The following is a 15,005-nucleotide window of genomic DNA, read 5'->3' on the forward strand; positions in this document are numbered from 1 at the left end:
GTAACAAAGATCTATCTTGCAATACAGTCCTAGAGATTGGTTTTCCAGGAAGTGGCCGTTCCAATGGTTGCTATGGCCTTCTGACTGAGTGCGAGTTTCACATAAAACATGCTAACCTTTCCAACACCTACAATATGTAAAGACTTCTCAGAGGTATTGAGGCTTTGGGAAAATGCCGGTAAATGAATACACTCACTGAAATGGAAAAGCGAGACAACCTTTGACAGAAAACGAGAATGTGTTTATACTACTACTGTAGCCTTATGAATTTGCACTTTTCTACTGACACGGCTTGAAGTTCACTAATTCTATGCAGGACATTGATGGCCACCAAGAACACTACTTTCCAGGAGAGGAACCGAAGAGAGTTAAAAGGAAACCGTTTAAATGGCTCTCCTATCTGTTTAGTAACAACTACTTTTAAACTCTTCCATGCTCATGACGGCTCCCGGCCATCATGAGTCTCAGTGGGCGTGTGCTGATGACGGCCGGGAGCCGTCATGACCACGCCCGCGATCGGAATGTTCAGCACTGCGACGGAATTCGCGCCGCAGTGATGAGGTTAAGATCCCCATGGGGCTGGGTGCTAACCATTGGAAGAATTACTCTTTAACAATTTCATGAAAGTATATATGATAGGGATTCAAAAGTTTACTTATGTTCTCTACTGGGAAAACGCGCAGTATTGGCACCTCACTGCACACATATAAATATGTAACCCATCCGGCTTTTAACAAGTATGCAAAGTAGCAAATGATATGCTTAACAATAACCGTAGGTATCTATCTAGATTAATTTAAGATTTGTATCATTTCTTCTGGAAGTTGTAAATCTCCAAAGTAAAAGGCCCAGGTGCCAAATGGCTAGAGAGACTTGGGACTGGGGTGTCTGTATGCTGATTGACCAGACCTGTTTGTAAGGGAAGTTTTTGATAGGTGGGAATGTACATTTCCAAAAACAGCGAGTAACATGACTAACCTGCCTATGTTAGAGCAACAAGATTAAGTTGCACTGTTCTAATTTTTTAACCAAATAAGGGACCATTAGAAGAATGGGAAAAGCATATCCAAATGTCCCAGACCAATTTATCCATAGGCGAAGCTTTGATATTTGGCATTTACATGGGTGGTGTAAAGATCTCAGCCAGAGTCTCTCAATACAGGAAGTGCTTATTGAGATTCTGAAAACTGATCTCCTGGTTGCGTTTCTTTAGGATACTGGCAAAGATATTGTCCACCCGCTGCAGATGCTCCTTCAGTAAGCATAGTAATGCTGTAACGACAAGTACCAAATAGTTTGGGCAATCCTGGAGAGAGGTAGCGAATGTATGCCCCTGTTTTTATATGTAATTCATGAAGGTCATGTTGTCCTTATGCATTAAGACCACCTTGTTGTGCAGCGCGTTCGCCTGTGAGTGGTAGCTGCATTATGGGGTGAAAGTGTTGTTCATGAGAATGATGATCGCCAATCCTAACGCTTGCTGTAAATACTCCCCAAAATACTGAGTGAAGCCTCTATTGTGACGGACATCTCTAGCTGCCTGTTCCATCACTGCAGTTAGGTCTAAACCGAGGTTTCTATCAACATTAGACCCTAAACCTCCCCAGTTGCCTAAAATCACTGGCTAGCTAGACTCTCCTGCCATTGGCATTAGTGCAATCCATCAATAAGAATAAAAAATGCATGAGACCATCATTCCCAACAGTTTCATTATCATTCTGTCTGCAGAAGCAACATTTGGTAATGGTGAAGTACTCTGAAACACCATAAATTGCATCTGTGTGTGATAGGCCTAGATTGGTACCAAACCAAAAGTCTAAATCTGGTGAGGATGCAAGTGGGACTTTTTGACATTTACCGTGAAGCCCAATTGATGGATAAAGCAAACTGTTTTGTGCAGGTTTGTGAGACATTAGGAGTGATAAGCCACTTCATTAGCCAATTGTCAAGCTACAGATACACATACATATTTGACAACAAGTTAAATGCGCTGTCATCACAGATAGATATCTGGAAACCAGTAAAGGGGCTGGACGTATTGGGATGTGGAAGTAGGCTTCCATGACATTGAGGGCTGTCATACAGTCTATCTGCAGCAGCAGAATGCCCTCCTGGAACGTGGTAATTTTGAAAATAATGGTGGTAATGCAGTAACTCAGCAGTCTTAAATTTAGGCTCAGTCAAAGAGTTTGGTCCTTTTGGGCACATGGAAGTACAGGGGGTAATGCCTCATTCTTCTTCACATTGTACAAGTACTTTCTTTACTGCTTCCTTGGCCAACTGTAGTGGGAGACTGGGTTGGTCTTGTCATGGTTGCATATTGGGTATGAATGTATGAAAGATCTTAACGCTACAGTGGAAAGTACCCACTGATCTGAGGTTATAGCATCCCAGTACCGAAGGAAGTACTTCAGTCTCTTCCAAACAAGTTTTATGAGGTTGGGGCAAGGATAGAATGTGACTCTTTTGTGCCAGAAGCACTTCTTCCTTGGCTACCTCTGGAAGTAGAGTGATCATAACCAGAAATCGGCCTTTGGGTATACTATGTTTGTTTAAAAAAGCTTGTAACAATTCCACTGGAAAGAACTGCTGAGGGTAGTATGACAAACGCACACTGGCTGTTCCACCTCTAGGTAAATGTCTTGTTTGGCCAACATGAAAGTTACATGGTTTGCTGGTTGAGGATGCACTTCGCCTTTACTGTTTCAGTGCCCTTCTTGATTTCTTTCAAGCATGGCATCCCCCTGTAAACCAAATATATTTTCCCCACCAAATGGTATTATGAGCAAATGCTGTTAGACCTCCGAGCAAAATCCCAAGATACCCAACCAAACGTGCATTGAATGAAGACACTAGTATTGACCTGGTGGGACGCATCTGTAATACTGTAGATGCGGTCAGAAATTATTTTGCCGTTTAGGGTAATACCCTGGGACTGCTTGTAGTGGAGTCCATGCAGATGCTGCAATCCCAATCATATCTGTCATAGCTAACCAACAGTGTCAGTGAATTGGTGATATGACTGAACCAATCCACTACCCACTTCCTGCAGCGTCGAGCTTCTTGCTATTTTTGTCTGAAGGTCATGTGTCATCCATTCCCTGCAGAAAAGCACATTTGTTTTCTGTATGAACAACCAAGGATCATGGTGGGACATGGCACCTGATGAAATTCGTATCGTATGGGTCTGGTTTAAATTTTTTCTCAGTGCGTATGCCATGACCATTCGCATTTTGACAAGACCCTTAAAAATCACTGCGCAGATTTCTAATATAGAATCTGGTATTGCAAGTACTGATTTGTCTTAGTTTTGGAGAGGAAGGAGGAGGAGGAGGAGGAGGAGGAGAAGGAGACGCCAGCGAGGCCTGCAAAGCCACCGCGTATATCTCCATCTGGACTCTCGACGCTCCCTCACCGGGAAACGGTGGATAGGATGACAACACGCGGGCCCGCATCACCCGGGGAGGGGAGAGTCCACGACCCCGGAAGGCCAAACACCAGCCCCCGGGGACAAACTGCAATACTTACCCACTGGGGAGCAACGCTCTCGCGACATCGGAAAAGGACAAGGAGGACGACCAAGGCCATATCTGAAGCCATCTGCCGAAGCTGATCGAGGGGAGGAGGTCGACCTGGAGAGACGCGCCGATAGTAGTTTCATGCGGCGCTCCCGCAGCGACTTCGGCTTCAACGGTCAGTGGTGCTCTGATCCTCCCCTAAACACCACATACAAATGAGATAAGGGTCCGTCGCCGACATAAGATGCCCACACGATGTGCAAGATTTGAAGCCCGAAGGCATGCGCACACTGTTCCAGCAGTACAGAAGACAATTGGTGAAGAAAAAAGGGCCTCAATTAGGCCCACAGCAAGATCGGATCCGGGTTGCACGCGGAAAAGGAAAAAACTGACGTAGGTGCGCCGGGGTGGGGCTTTTGTGACCTCGCTGACGTCACATGCGTGGACGACGCCTGGGCGGAGTCGCGTGATGTCGCCCCGGCACGCAGGGATGCTGTGGCAAAAAGTTTCCAGATCCAGTCTCACGCCTGGCGATAATTCTACGTGAAGGAATCTGAGGCTAGTAGTCTCTATCAGATCATCTTATAATGGGGAAGCTAGTGCTAGCAGTTGACAAGACAGGCATCTTACACCCTTTTGAGGTTGTCAAATTGCAGACCATCGATTGGGTAATAGTAACAATGGTTATTTATAGCCTGTAAATAACGTACGTGAGGTATGAAATATTGTATATGACCACCTCCCGCTCTAGATAAAGAGCTTCATGATCACCCTTAGGACATCCAACACCCATATGCTTGGAAGATCCCCTCCCATATTGGAAGTTCCAACCTGCTGTTCCAAACTCTAGGCCTACAATTGCCCACACAAACATTTATAGGAATATATAACCTATCAATTAAACTCAACCTGTACCCCCACCCCCCAATACTGGTGCTATCCCCTTGACTCATCCATATGCCCCAAGTCTTCGATATGTGCTCCTACCTATGTCACTCATATGCCGCCACCACCACTGTTTATGTTCTCTTTGCTCCTCTATTGTTGTTGGCAAGAACACTCAATTTATCAAATATAACAGATTCTTAAAATGCTAGAACGTTTCACCTTGTGATATTTGACACACTGGAAAACTAGGTTACCAAAACTGCCAACCACATTTTGATTGCACTGTTACTAATGTAATTAAAATGTTCAATAAAAAGATTTAAAAATGGAGCATTGTATGAAATAAAGTTATTATCTAATAAAACGCCTTAATAAATATTTGGCAAGCACATTTGACGTTGGTGTACAGGCATGCAAAGAGAGACTAAAGGTTATAATGTACTTCATTCTTGGGCTTACCCTTTTACAAGCTTTGAATAATAAGGGAAGTGAGGTACCAGGCTTTAAGTCTTATTTATGACTACGCTGTGTAGTAAAGTGCACGTACTACAAACCGTATTTCTTGTTTCAGATGGGGAAACATTGCCACTAGACCACATCCTTGCACCAGCCAAAGTGCTCTAAGGTAGCTCTTAGCTGCATTTGCCAATTTACAAATATAGACCACAAACTATATCCCTTTCGATTTCATATTAGTTTGTTGTTGACGGTATTACTCTTTTGGACCTATTCTGAAGTAAAAGGAAGAGGTTGACCAGTGAAGACTCCCAAAGCTCTCTGTCGGCATGATGCTTTAGTGCCTTACCAGTATCTCAATACCTAGATAATATTTTGTTGTCCCTTTCCTTACATCATAAGATCTGCACACACCCTTGAGGCTTCCACACCGCTAGCTGCCTGATGTAACTCCGATACGAAGTGTGCCCACAATAATGTGAATTTATATGTCATCTTCATCTGCTCAGCGTATAAGTCAAGGCCCGTATGATAAATAACACAAATTTCAGTTTGCGATTGTTTATTAATCAATAATACGTCATGTCAACATGCAGTAGCTTTGAGTGAAAAAGTACACCCAGTCTTTACAATGTGTGGAACCCCCCATAAGAAGCAATAACTAGATGTAACAGTTGTCAGTAAGAGTATATTGATCACTCACACTGCCTGGGTCAAATTCTGGTGAAACTCCTCATAATGTAATGCCTGTTGTTTGAGGGCATAAGTTTCCTTAAAAAGGTGGTTTTAATACCTGCACCTCCCACATAGTGAAAAAAACGATGAACCCCAGCCTCAGATGAAACCTTTTTTTTTTTAATGCTACCAGTGATTAATTAGATGCTGAAAAATTCAATGAGGCAATCAGAGGGATCGCATCCCATTTTTTGCCTTCTATTCACACTGCATTAGCTATGTCAACAATATCAGTACTAAAAAAAATGAAAGAATTCAAAAACACGGTGGTGTTACATGCATGGTTGTTTTCATTTTTATGTTTATTTATATATTAAAAAAATATTTTGTAATCGTGGACTTTCTAGTCACTATAGTTGTGGATGGTGAAGTACAAGTGTACCCTACTACTATAGTAAACTATATGGGATGGATCGTTAACATTTGATCTTATCCTTTGCACTTTCATGCTCATTATCCCTTTTCTTTCACTTGTATTGTAGGTGGTAGAATGAATACAAGGGTCTGGTAGGGTGGAAATTATTTCTCTCCCTATTATCTTTTTCTCACATGGTGTGTTGATAGACCACATTTGAGTTTTTCTTTACCCTGAAGAAGACCTAAGACCAGCTTTAGGCTATCTGAAAAGGCTGAAACATGTTGGTAATTATGTTCCCCCAAGGTCAAGTGTTTCATTGATTACACATTGTGACCGATATTTGACTATTTTAACTATACCAGTGGTATTCTATAATTAATGGTTGAGTATACCACTAGGTATTTTTAATTATGATTTCCCTTCTTGTCTAAATAACAGGACGCAAGACATTGTCCGGACAACAGATTTCTAAGAACTCCTAGGGTTCAGACTATCTGCCCTCGGTTAAGTCTGCTGGGTGGCATTGCTCCTACCCCAGTGTGAGAGGTTGTCAAATGATGAAGCATGCCTTGATAAGTTAAGGGTTAGATGACCTCTCAAAAATCTTTTGATAATCCCCTTCATTTAGAAATTTAGGACTGTGAGATATCAGTTCATACTTTTCAACCCTCAAGTAGTTTTTTTTTTTTGTGTGGAGTTTTATATAGCGCGAACTAGACCCGAACCGAATCAGGTATCAGAGCGCTTTACATAGCACAAGTTACGTTTTTTTTTTTTTTACATGAGGACACACTTTCATTTTTTTTTTTTTTTTTAGGCACGGGGAGATTAAGTGATTTGCCCAGAATCACAGGAGGTTTTGGCGTCATTACCGAGACTCGAACCCAGATCCCCAGGTCCGAGGTCGAGCGCCTTAGCCGTTAGGCCAGCTCCTCTCCCTTTTGTGTTATGGCATTAGTTTATGCACATCTTTCTTTAGGTCCTGCCACAGCATCTCAGTGGTTTTGAAGTCTGGACTTTGACTTAGTCAATTTAAAATACAGAAACATTTTTTCAGCCTTTCATTCACAGATTTATGGTCTACCTGCATGTTTCACCTTTGGTTAAGCTTAACTGCCTGGACTGATAGTCTCGGATTGATTTTCCTCTAGAAGACAACTGTATAGAGAGGAATTTAGGGTGAACTGAATAACTTCATAATCATTAACTTGACATTACGTACTGATGGTTGGTAAAGGGTTCTTGTGGAGATAGGCCGTGATTGGTTTTCACTTACCATGTTGTGTGAATTATGGCAAAATAGTGCCATTTTGGTCTCTGATGTACAGAAAACATTATTCAGTAAGTATTGTGGTTCATTCAGGTGCGGTTTGGAAGATCTAAGCTCCTCCCTTGATTAACCATCTTTGGCATTCTCCTAATGGCAGAATCCTGGAATCTAAGGTTTACCATACTGCCAAAGGCTTGAAGGTGTAGCTCTGGGATCCTTTGCAACCACTACAATCATCATGAGGTTTGGTACTGCAGAGAACTGTCTGGGATGCCCATTACTGGCTACATTCGCAACTATCTTGAACGTTTTAATTTGTAAATAACTGTATACAATTTGTAAATAATTTTTCTCACTAGTGAATGATTGAATTTATATTGTAAGGGATTGGCTTTATAACACTCCTAGACAAATGTGAAGCAACAACTCTTTCTTCAAAACTGTCCCAAGTATGTTCTGACTTATGAATAATTTAAAACACCTGAATGTTTGAGACAAAACTAACAATGTTCCAGATTATATATAGGTGGTAGCACTCGCTGTAGATAGGGTAATCAAGTGCCTCTTGTTAGCAGCACCTGATTCAAATGATCTCACTGATATGGAAGTAGCACTTATTCACACAAAGCTTCTGAATGTAGACTGATATTTTTGTTTCAGTAACTACGACAAAGTGAAATTTGTGCATGCTATTTGTCACTCGAGGTTGGAGAAGACTAGATGATCATCAGATATATGTCTTAATACATAAAGCCATAGACTAGCAAGAGGGTGTGTTTTCTTTTTACATCACTTTTTCGGTCTGGCATTATTCAAGATCTTTTGATTTTACTAAAATGATATGTATAATATACTTACTTAATAGGCTTATATTAAATTGTTTTCATCCACTAGCCTGTTGTTGTATCAGTCACATTTTATTTCTGCCAAACACAGCATACCGTATGGGACAAAGGGTCACCCAAAGTCAGCCACTTTACTATGAGTGAAATCCTTCTACTGTTTCACAAAGAGCATATCCACACAAAGTTTCTATCAGTCCTGGGAACAATATTAGTAATGTGCGCTATTTTTGGCATTTTTTAAAATATATTGGCAAGCTCCCACCCGAAATAAAGCTTAATAAAAATCACGACAAACCAAAATAGGCCAAAGTCAAAAGGCTGGCAGCCAACCCCAGATGAACTGACTTTGCCAATACTAGTTGCTGAGTGTTTCTGCATAAACCAGTTCACTGGGAAAGCTATACCAAATGTCTGTGTCTCAATGAAGGTATCCACAGGGGAGAGTTGTAAAGTATAGCACTGCACTCACTATGCCAAACCTACTTAGTTCACTAACAGTGAAGTGTGATACTTCTGCACATATCTTGTATGAATTGCCAATGTTTGCTTCTGAACAGACCTGTACTATCATTCTCAGATTGTAATATCAAATGGTAGGTAGTCGATTGCTGTCTCTCTTATGTTTGAGTCCCATCCGTAACTGTTTTTCCCTTGAAGTTCATGCATAGGCAAAACATCAAAAAGCTAGGAGCACAACTCTTCCACAGGTGCTTAGTGCCTTGTCAGGGATAAGAATTGCTATACAAACGCAACTACAATACAAATATTTCTAAAAATCTGAAAATTCTTTCACCTTTTGGCTACAGGGTACCAGCATAAAACATTAATAATGAATATGCTAGGTTGATTACATAACATTCATGTTGGAAATGGCTGATATGCATGTGTATATACGAACATTGACACTTCAATAGAGCAGATCAGCTGTTAATGTTTATAGGTGCATTTCCAGAAACATTTTAAGATAAATATAAAGATGACCTATTTTCGGAACAAGTAAACAGAATCAGCCTTACCATGTCATTGCCACAAACTGTAATATGCAGAAGAGAATAGCTAGTCCAGTCTTGTGCCACTGTCAAACAATTCAAAAGAAAACACAGGTCAGCTTTGAACATATCCATGTCAATATTATTTTAATGCAATCTGTGACTGCATTGGGCTTCTTTCTTAAGCAGAATGACTGTTGAGACAGAAAAGCCCACTGCATGGTAAAGACGTGTGCCCAACTTTACTGTTGTCTGGATCCCTAATGCTGACTTTTTTGATTTAGACTAACATGGATCATATCGGTGTGTCATGACAGTCTGCCTCAAAAATTGCTGTCTTATTGGAAAGGGAGGGGCACCCAAAACACTACCCTCATAGTGGTGGAAGGCTACCACCTTCACCAGGAGTTAAGCAGCACAAGCGCAGTGGTGGCAGCATACCATGGAGTGATCAGTAGTAGTAAACAAGACCTTTTAACCTGTGTCACTGTAGTGAGGCCTACAGACTCAATCACCTTTCAAAAGGTTTCTCTGCTATGTGCTTAACTCGTCCTTGGCCTACATCAGTTAAATGTGTAGTGATGCATAGCACAGGAATATGACTCTGCATGGTTATATGTGTGCCTGGGAAGGGTACAGTACAGGGATAGAGCAGTACTGTGTATTAAATATGCGATTGGTACATACGCTGAGTGTATGTATGCCTGTGAGGAATACTTGACAGATGTAGTGCTGTGCAGTACGTGCGCATGAAAGCATGTGCTCGTAGTATATCTGCTTGCGTGAAGTACAATACATGAAGGGATAAGTGTTATGCAGCGCGCACATGGTGAGTTTGTGTGCTAGCATTGTGTGCATTTTAAAAGAGCACACCCTGGTTCAATATAGAAAAGCATCATTGCTAAACAATAGGCACAAGTGTGTGTGCTGAATGCATGTGTACATAGGACGGTACAACGCATAGAGGTATTAGTGCTGAGCAGCAAGTGTGCTGTGAATGTACACTGAGAAAATGTGCCTGTAAAGGTACATTATGAGGAGGGCCCTGGGTTCCTTTTTGGAAATCCCAGGCCCGTCTGCTGAAGACATGACGAGTAGAGGAATCCCCCCACACAGATTTGCATGTTGCTTCATTCGTGTGAGCTGAGAGGGTCGAGAGACCTTTGACCTCATACGCAAGGAGGGGCTACCATAGTGAGGGCTATCGCATAAAAAGAGACTGCACCTGGATTATGGCGTACCCTCATTAGCGCTCCAGTCAGGAGTTGGAGGATCACACCAGCACCTCTTTCGTCCTGCTGGGGGGAAAAACAACTTACCTTTTGTGTCTGGATAGTGGGAGCAGCTCCATTCACTGGAACAGACCACCCACGCTGCTCGAAAGAGAAGCTGTGCCGCCAGATTCTGCTGTTTCTTGCGAAAGGCCTAACGTCGCCGTACAGGATCTGAACTCACGAGCGCCCAATGAGAGGGCACTCGCTGCACTGCTGAATTTGCCACACTGGCAGAGTGGTTATGGGTGGGGCCGGGCCTTTGGGGCCACGGAGACTTGCTACTAACGGTGCTGCGGCACCATAGACACGTTTGACTAATTCCTAAAGAGTCAAAGGGAGAACTCTTGAGTATGGGGCTAATAGTTCGCATTCCTGGATGCAGCAACCAGTAAATGGTGAATAACCCTGAACATGCTACATGAAGGAGGAAGGGACAAGGATTCGCCAGATAACTACGGGAGCCCCGACCTCAAGGGGGATTATGTCATTTCTTTTGAATGCCATTTACATGAGTAGCATCAGAAATAAAAATACTCCCTTTTCTATAAAAACGAGTAATGAACTGGACTTCGATTTATTTATTGCTCGTTTGCACTTTGAGTTATGAGTCGTGCTCACCAACCTTAATCTACATCCCCTCCAAGGGAACCTTGACTGCTCGACCATAGCTACCACTGAGAGTCAAGTGCAGAAGGGGTACTTGGCCCAGTTGCTCAGGCCCCAGGACACCAGGAGCAAAAGATTTAAAACATCACGGTCTGGCTCAGTAGCCCCTACATGCCCCTTAACCCTCAGAAAGGAGTTCTGACAAAGACAAAGCAAGGAGTAGTTTGTACATGTGGGACTTTTTGCCCTGGTTGGTGTGACCAGTATAAACAACCACTGGAAATATGACTTTATAGGCTCAACTAAAAATGTGTTCAGCTGTGTAGTAGTCCTGAAAAGGGGGTCTGCACTTCAGGCACTTGCCTGCTGATTTATTGCCTTCCACCTCCCTTAAGGTGAGGGAATCTGTTGAAAGTTACATGGTTAATCTTCTTGCTGGGTAGAGAGCCCTTCTTTTGAGTTGCAGACTCCAAAACCTTTTTATGCGGGCTGATTGGACACCAGATCAATCGGGTAGTGGGAATGTGTTTTGGAATACTCAAAACCTTACGTAAGGTCCTTGACATACTCCCTGTTGGAGACAGGCAGACCCTTGTGCATGCCCTGGTAACATCAAGACTCGACTATGCAAACCTCCTTTACCTGGGCAGTACGGTCAGCAGTCTTAACCGTCTCCAGGTATTGCAGAATGCGACAGCCCGGTTGGTGTTAAGGCTCCCGAGGCGAACTTCCTCCAAAGCTGCCTTAAAGTCCCTTCACTGGCTGCCAATCAGTGAAAGGATCAAATACAAGGCCCTCTGCGTATGCCAGCGTATTCTGGGAGGCAGAGCACCCGCCCCCCTTAACGGTCTTATTACCCCCTACAGACCAGAGCGGATGCTTAGATCTTCTGACACGGGCCTGGTCACAGTCCCCAAAATCCGCAGAGCCCGCATGGGGGGCAGATCGTTCCGATTTCTTGCAGGCAAGAATTGGAACCTATTGCCAACTGATTTACGCCTTGAACCTTCTGAGGCCAAATTCCGCAGAGCCCTCAAAACACATCTGTTTCGTCTAGCACTGCCCTAGCTCCTCCACTCTCTCACTTAAGCAATCTCAGCGCAGGGACACGCCAGTGAGCGTAATGAATATGCTACTTACCAGTATGCATCTGTTCTTGGCATGTAGGGCTGCTAACATTCATATCTTAGCATTAGATCGCCGCCTAGTGTTGGGTCCGGATGATCGCACATTGTTGTCCTGGAAGAGTCTTCGAAGTATCCTGAGATAGGTGGCTCCTCCCCTGGACTACAGTGCGCATGGGCATCGGCTCCATCCCCAGATTGTTTTTCGCCATTGTGGCAGAAGATGGAGTGAAAAGTGTAAAGGATGTCCATGCTAATGACTGAATACAATAGTATATCTGTAGCTGCAACAGGCACCGGGGAGGAGGGTGGGCGATATGAATGTTAGCAGCCCTACATGCCAAGAACAGATGCATACTGGTAAGTAGCATATTCAGTTCGAGGCATGTGGGCTGCTAAATTCATATCTTAGCATAGAATACATAGCAGTCCCTCCATCAGCGGCGGTTGCCCGTGCCAGCTGCAGAAACCTGAAAGAGTGTCTTGAGAACAGCCTGTCCCACAGCAGCTTGCTGCTTGGAATGCACATCAACACAGTAGTGTTTTGTAAAGGTATGTGGTGTAACCCACGTGGCTGCTCTGCAAATGTCCTCTAAAGGAATGTTCCCTAGGAAAGCCATGGATGCCCCCAATTTGCGTGTGGAGTGCGCCCTTGGGGGTATCGTTAGAGTGCGCTTGGCCTTTTGATAACATATTTGGATGCACTTAAAAATCCACCTGGCTATTCCTGCTTTGGAAATAGGGTTGCCTTTGTGTTGTGGTGCGAAGGCAACAAAAAGTTGTTTTGTCTTTCTAAAGGGTTGTGTCCTGTCTATGTAGTACATCAACGCCCTCCGTACATCTAAGGTATGGAGCATTCTTTCCGCCACCGTTTGCGGGTTTTGAAAGAATGCCGGCAAGTCAATAGTTTGGTTGAGATGAAACTGTGACACCACCTTCGGAAGGAATTTGGGGTTAGTGCGTAGCACTACCCTATTTGGATGAATCTGAATGAAAGGCTCTTGGATTGTGAGCGCTTGTAGCTCACTAACACGCCTTAGTGACGTAATAGCTATTAGGAAAGCTACTTTCCACGTTAGGAACTGGAGTTCACACGAGTGCAGTGGCTCAAAAGGTGGTCCCATCAGTCTGGTGAGGACCACATTGAGGTTCCACACCGGAGCTGGTGGTGTTCTTGGGGGAATGACTCGTTTCAGACCTTCAAGGAAAGCTTTAATGGCAGGCACTCTGAAGACAGAGAGATGCTGCCTGTTTTGAAGATAAGCCGCTATGGCGGATAGATGTATCCGAATGGAAGTGTACGCTAGATTGCACTTGTAAAGATGCAACAGATAGCAAATGATGTCAGGGATAGATGCATCTAGCGGGTTGATGTCATTGGCTGTACAGTAAATGACAAAACGCTTCCATTTCGCAGCATAGCATGCTCTGGTAGTTGGCTTCCTTGCCTCCTTGATGATGTCCATGCATTCCGGAGGTAGGTTAAGGTATCCAAACTCTAGGACTTCAGGAGCCAGATCGCCAGGTTGAGCTGTTGCGGATCTGGATGCTGAATTTCTCCATGGTTCTGCGTCAAAAGTCTGGGCGTGAGGCGCAGTCTTTGATGCGGCACCACTGAGAGTTCGAGGAACGTGGTGTACCATGCTTGGCGCGCCCACGTTGGAGCAACTAGGATGAGAGTCATCGCGTGCTGCCTTAGCTTTCTTGCCACCAGCGGTATCAGAGGGGCTGGCGGAAAAGCGTACGCAAATTTGCCTGACCAGTTCATCCATATCGCATTCCCCTGCGACTGTGGGTGAGGGAACCTGGCGGCAAAGTGTTGGCATTTTGCGTTTTCTTTTGTGGCAAACAGGTCTATCTCCGGATGACCCCACTGCTGGAAGTACGGGTGGAGTACAGATGGGTGTAACTCCCACTCGTGCATTTGATGGCTGTATCTGCTGAGCAGATCCGCCATCTGATTGTCCTTTCCCGGGAGGTGTTCTGCCATGAGGAAAATGTTCCTCTGAATGGCCCACTTCCACATGCTCTGAGCCAGATGAGACAGCTGTGGCGAGTGGGTGCCTCCCTGCTTTTGAATGTAGTACATCGCGGTCATGTTGTCCGTCCGGACTAACACTACCTTGTTGCACAGATGTACAATGAAGGACTTGATCGCCATGAAGATTGCCATCAGTTCTAGATAATTGATGTGCATCCTCTGTTGTTGCGTCGTCCATAGTCCCTGCACTGTGTAAGTGAGCAGATGAGCTCCCCATCCCTGGAGAGACGCGTCCGTTGTCAGGATAATCTGTGGCACTGGCTCCTGGAACAGTCGGCCCTTGCAAAGGTTGTGTGGAGTCCACCAATGCAGAGAGTCGTATGCCCGACTGGTAACCAACACTGATTTGCTAAGCACTCCTGGAGCGGGCGCATATGTAACCGTGCGTGAGGGACTATGAAGATGCAGGAGGCCATCATGCCTATCAACTGCATGAACACTCTCGCTGGAAGCGAGTGTTGTGGTCTGAACTTCTGGATTAGAGACTGCATGCTGTCTATCCTGACTTGGTTTGGTTGAGCCATGGCCGTCAGGGTATTGATCGTCGCACCTAGAAACTGCCGGACATGTGCCGGCTGAAGATGCGACTTTGGGTAGTTCAACGAGAAACCTAGATTGTGAAGGAGGTGAATGGTGGTTGACATGTCCGCGGCGCACTGTTGTTCCGACTTGGCTTGAACGAGCCAGTCGTCCAGGTAGGGGTAGACATGGATGTTCTGCCTCCTGAGGTGCGCTGCTACTGTCGCCAGACACTTGGTAAACACCCTTGGGGCTGTGGTGACTCCGAAGGGTAGGACCTTGAACTGGTAATGCTTGCCTTGGATAGTGAACCTGAGGTATTTCCTGTGGGACGGGTGTAGTGGAATGTGGAAATAAGCATCCTTGAGATCTAAGGTTGCTA

General features: G+C 44.3%; 1 protein-coding gene across 1 annotated transcript in view; it reads right to left on the reverse strand.

Moving 5' to 3' along the window:
• SFT2D1 (SFT2 domain containing 1) overlaps window positions 1-15,005 on the reverse strand; it is a 277,930-nt gene that overhangs the window by 47,135 nt on the left and 215,790 nt on the right. Inside the window, exon 6 of the mRNA XM_078648608.1 lies at window positions 9,087-9,145. Coding sequence (XP_078504734.1) covers window positions 9,087-9,145 — 59 coding nt within the window. The remainder of the gene's footprint in view (window positions 1-9,086; window positions 9,146-15,005) is intronic.

Source organism: Lissotriton helveticus, chromosome 6, assembly GCF_964261635.1.
Source record: "Lissotriton helveticus chromosome 6, aLisHel1.1, whole genome shotgun sequence".
NCBI lineage: Eukaryota > Metazoa > Chordata > Amphibia > Caudata > Salamandridae > Lissotriton > Lissotriton helveticus.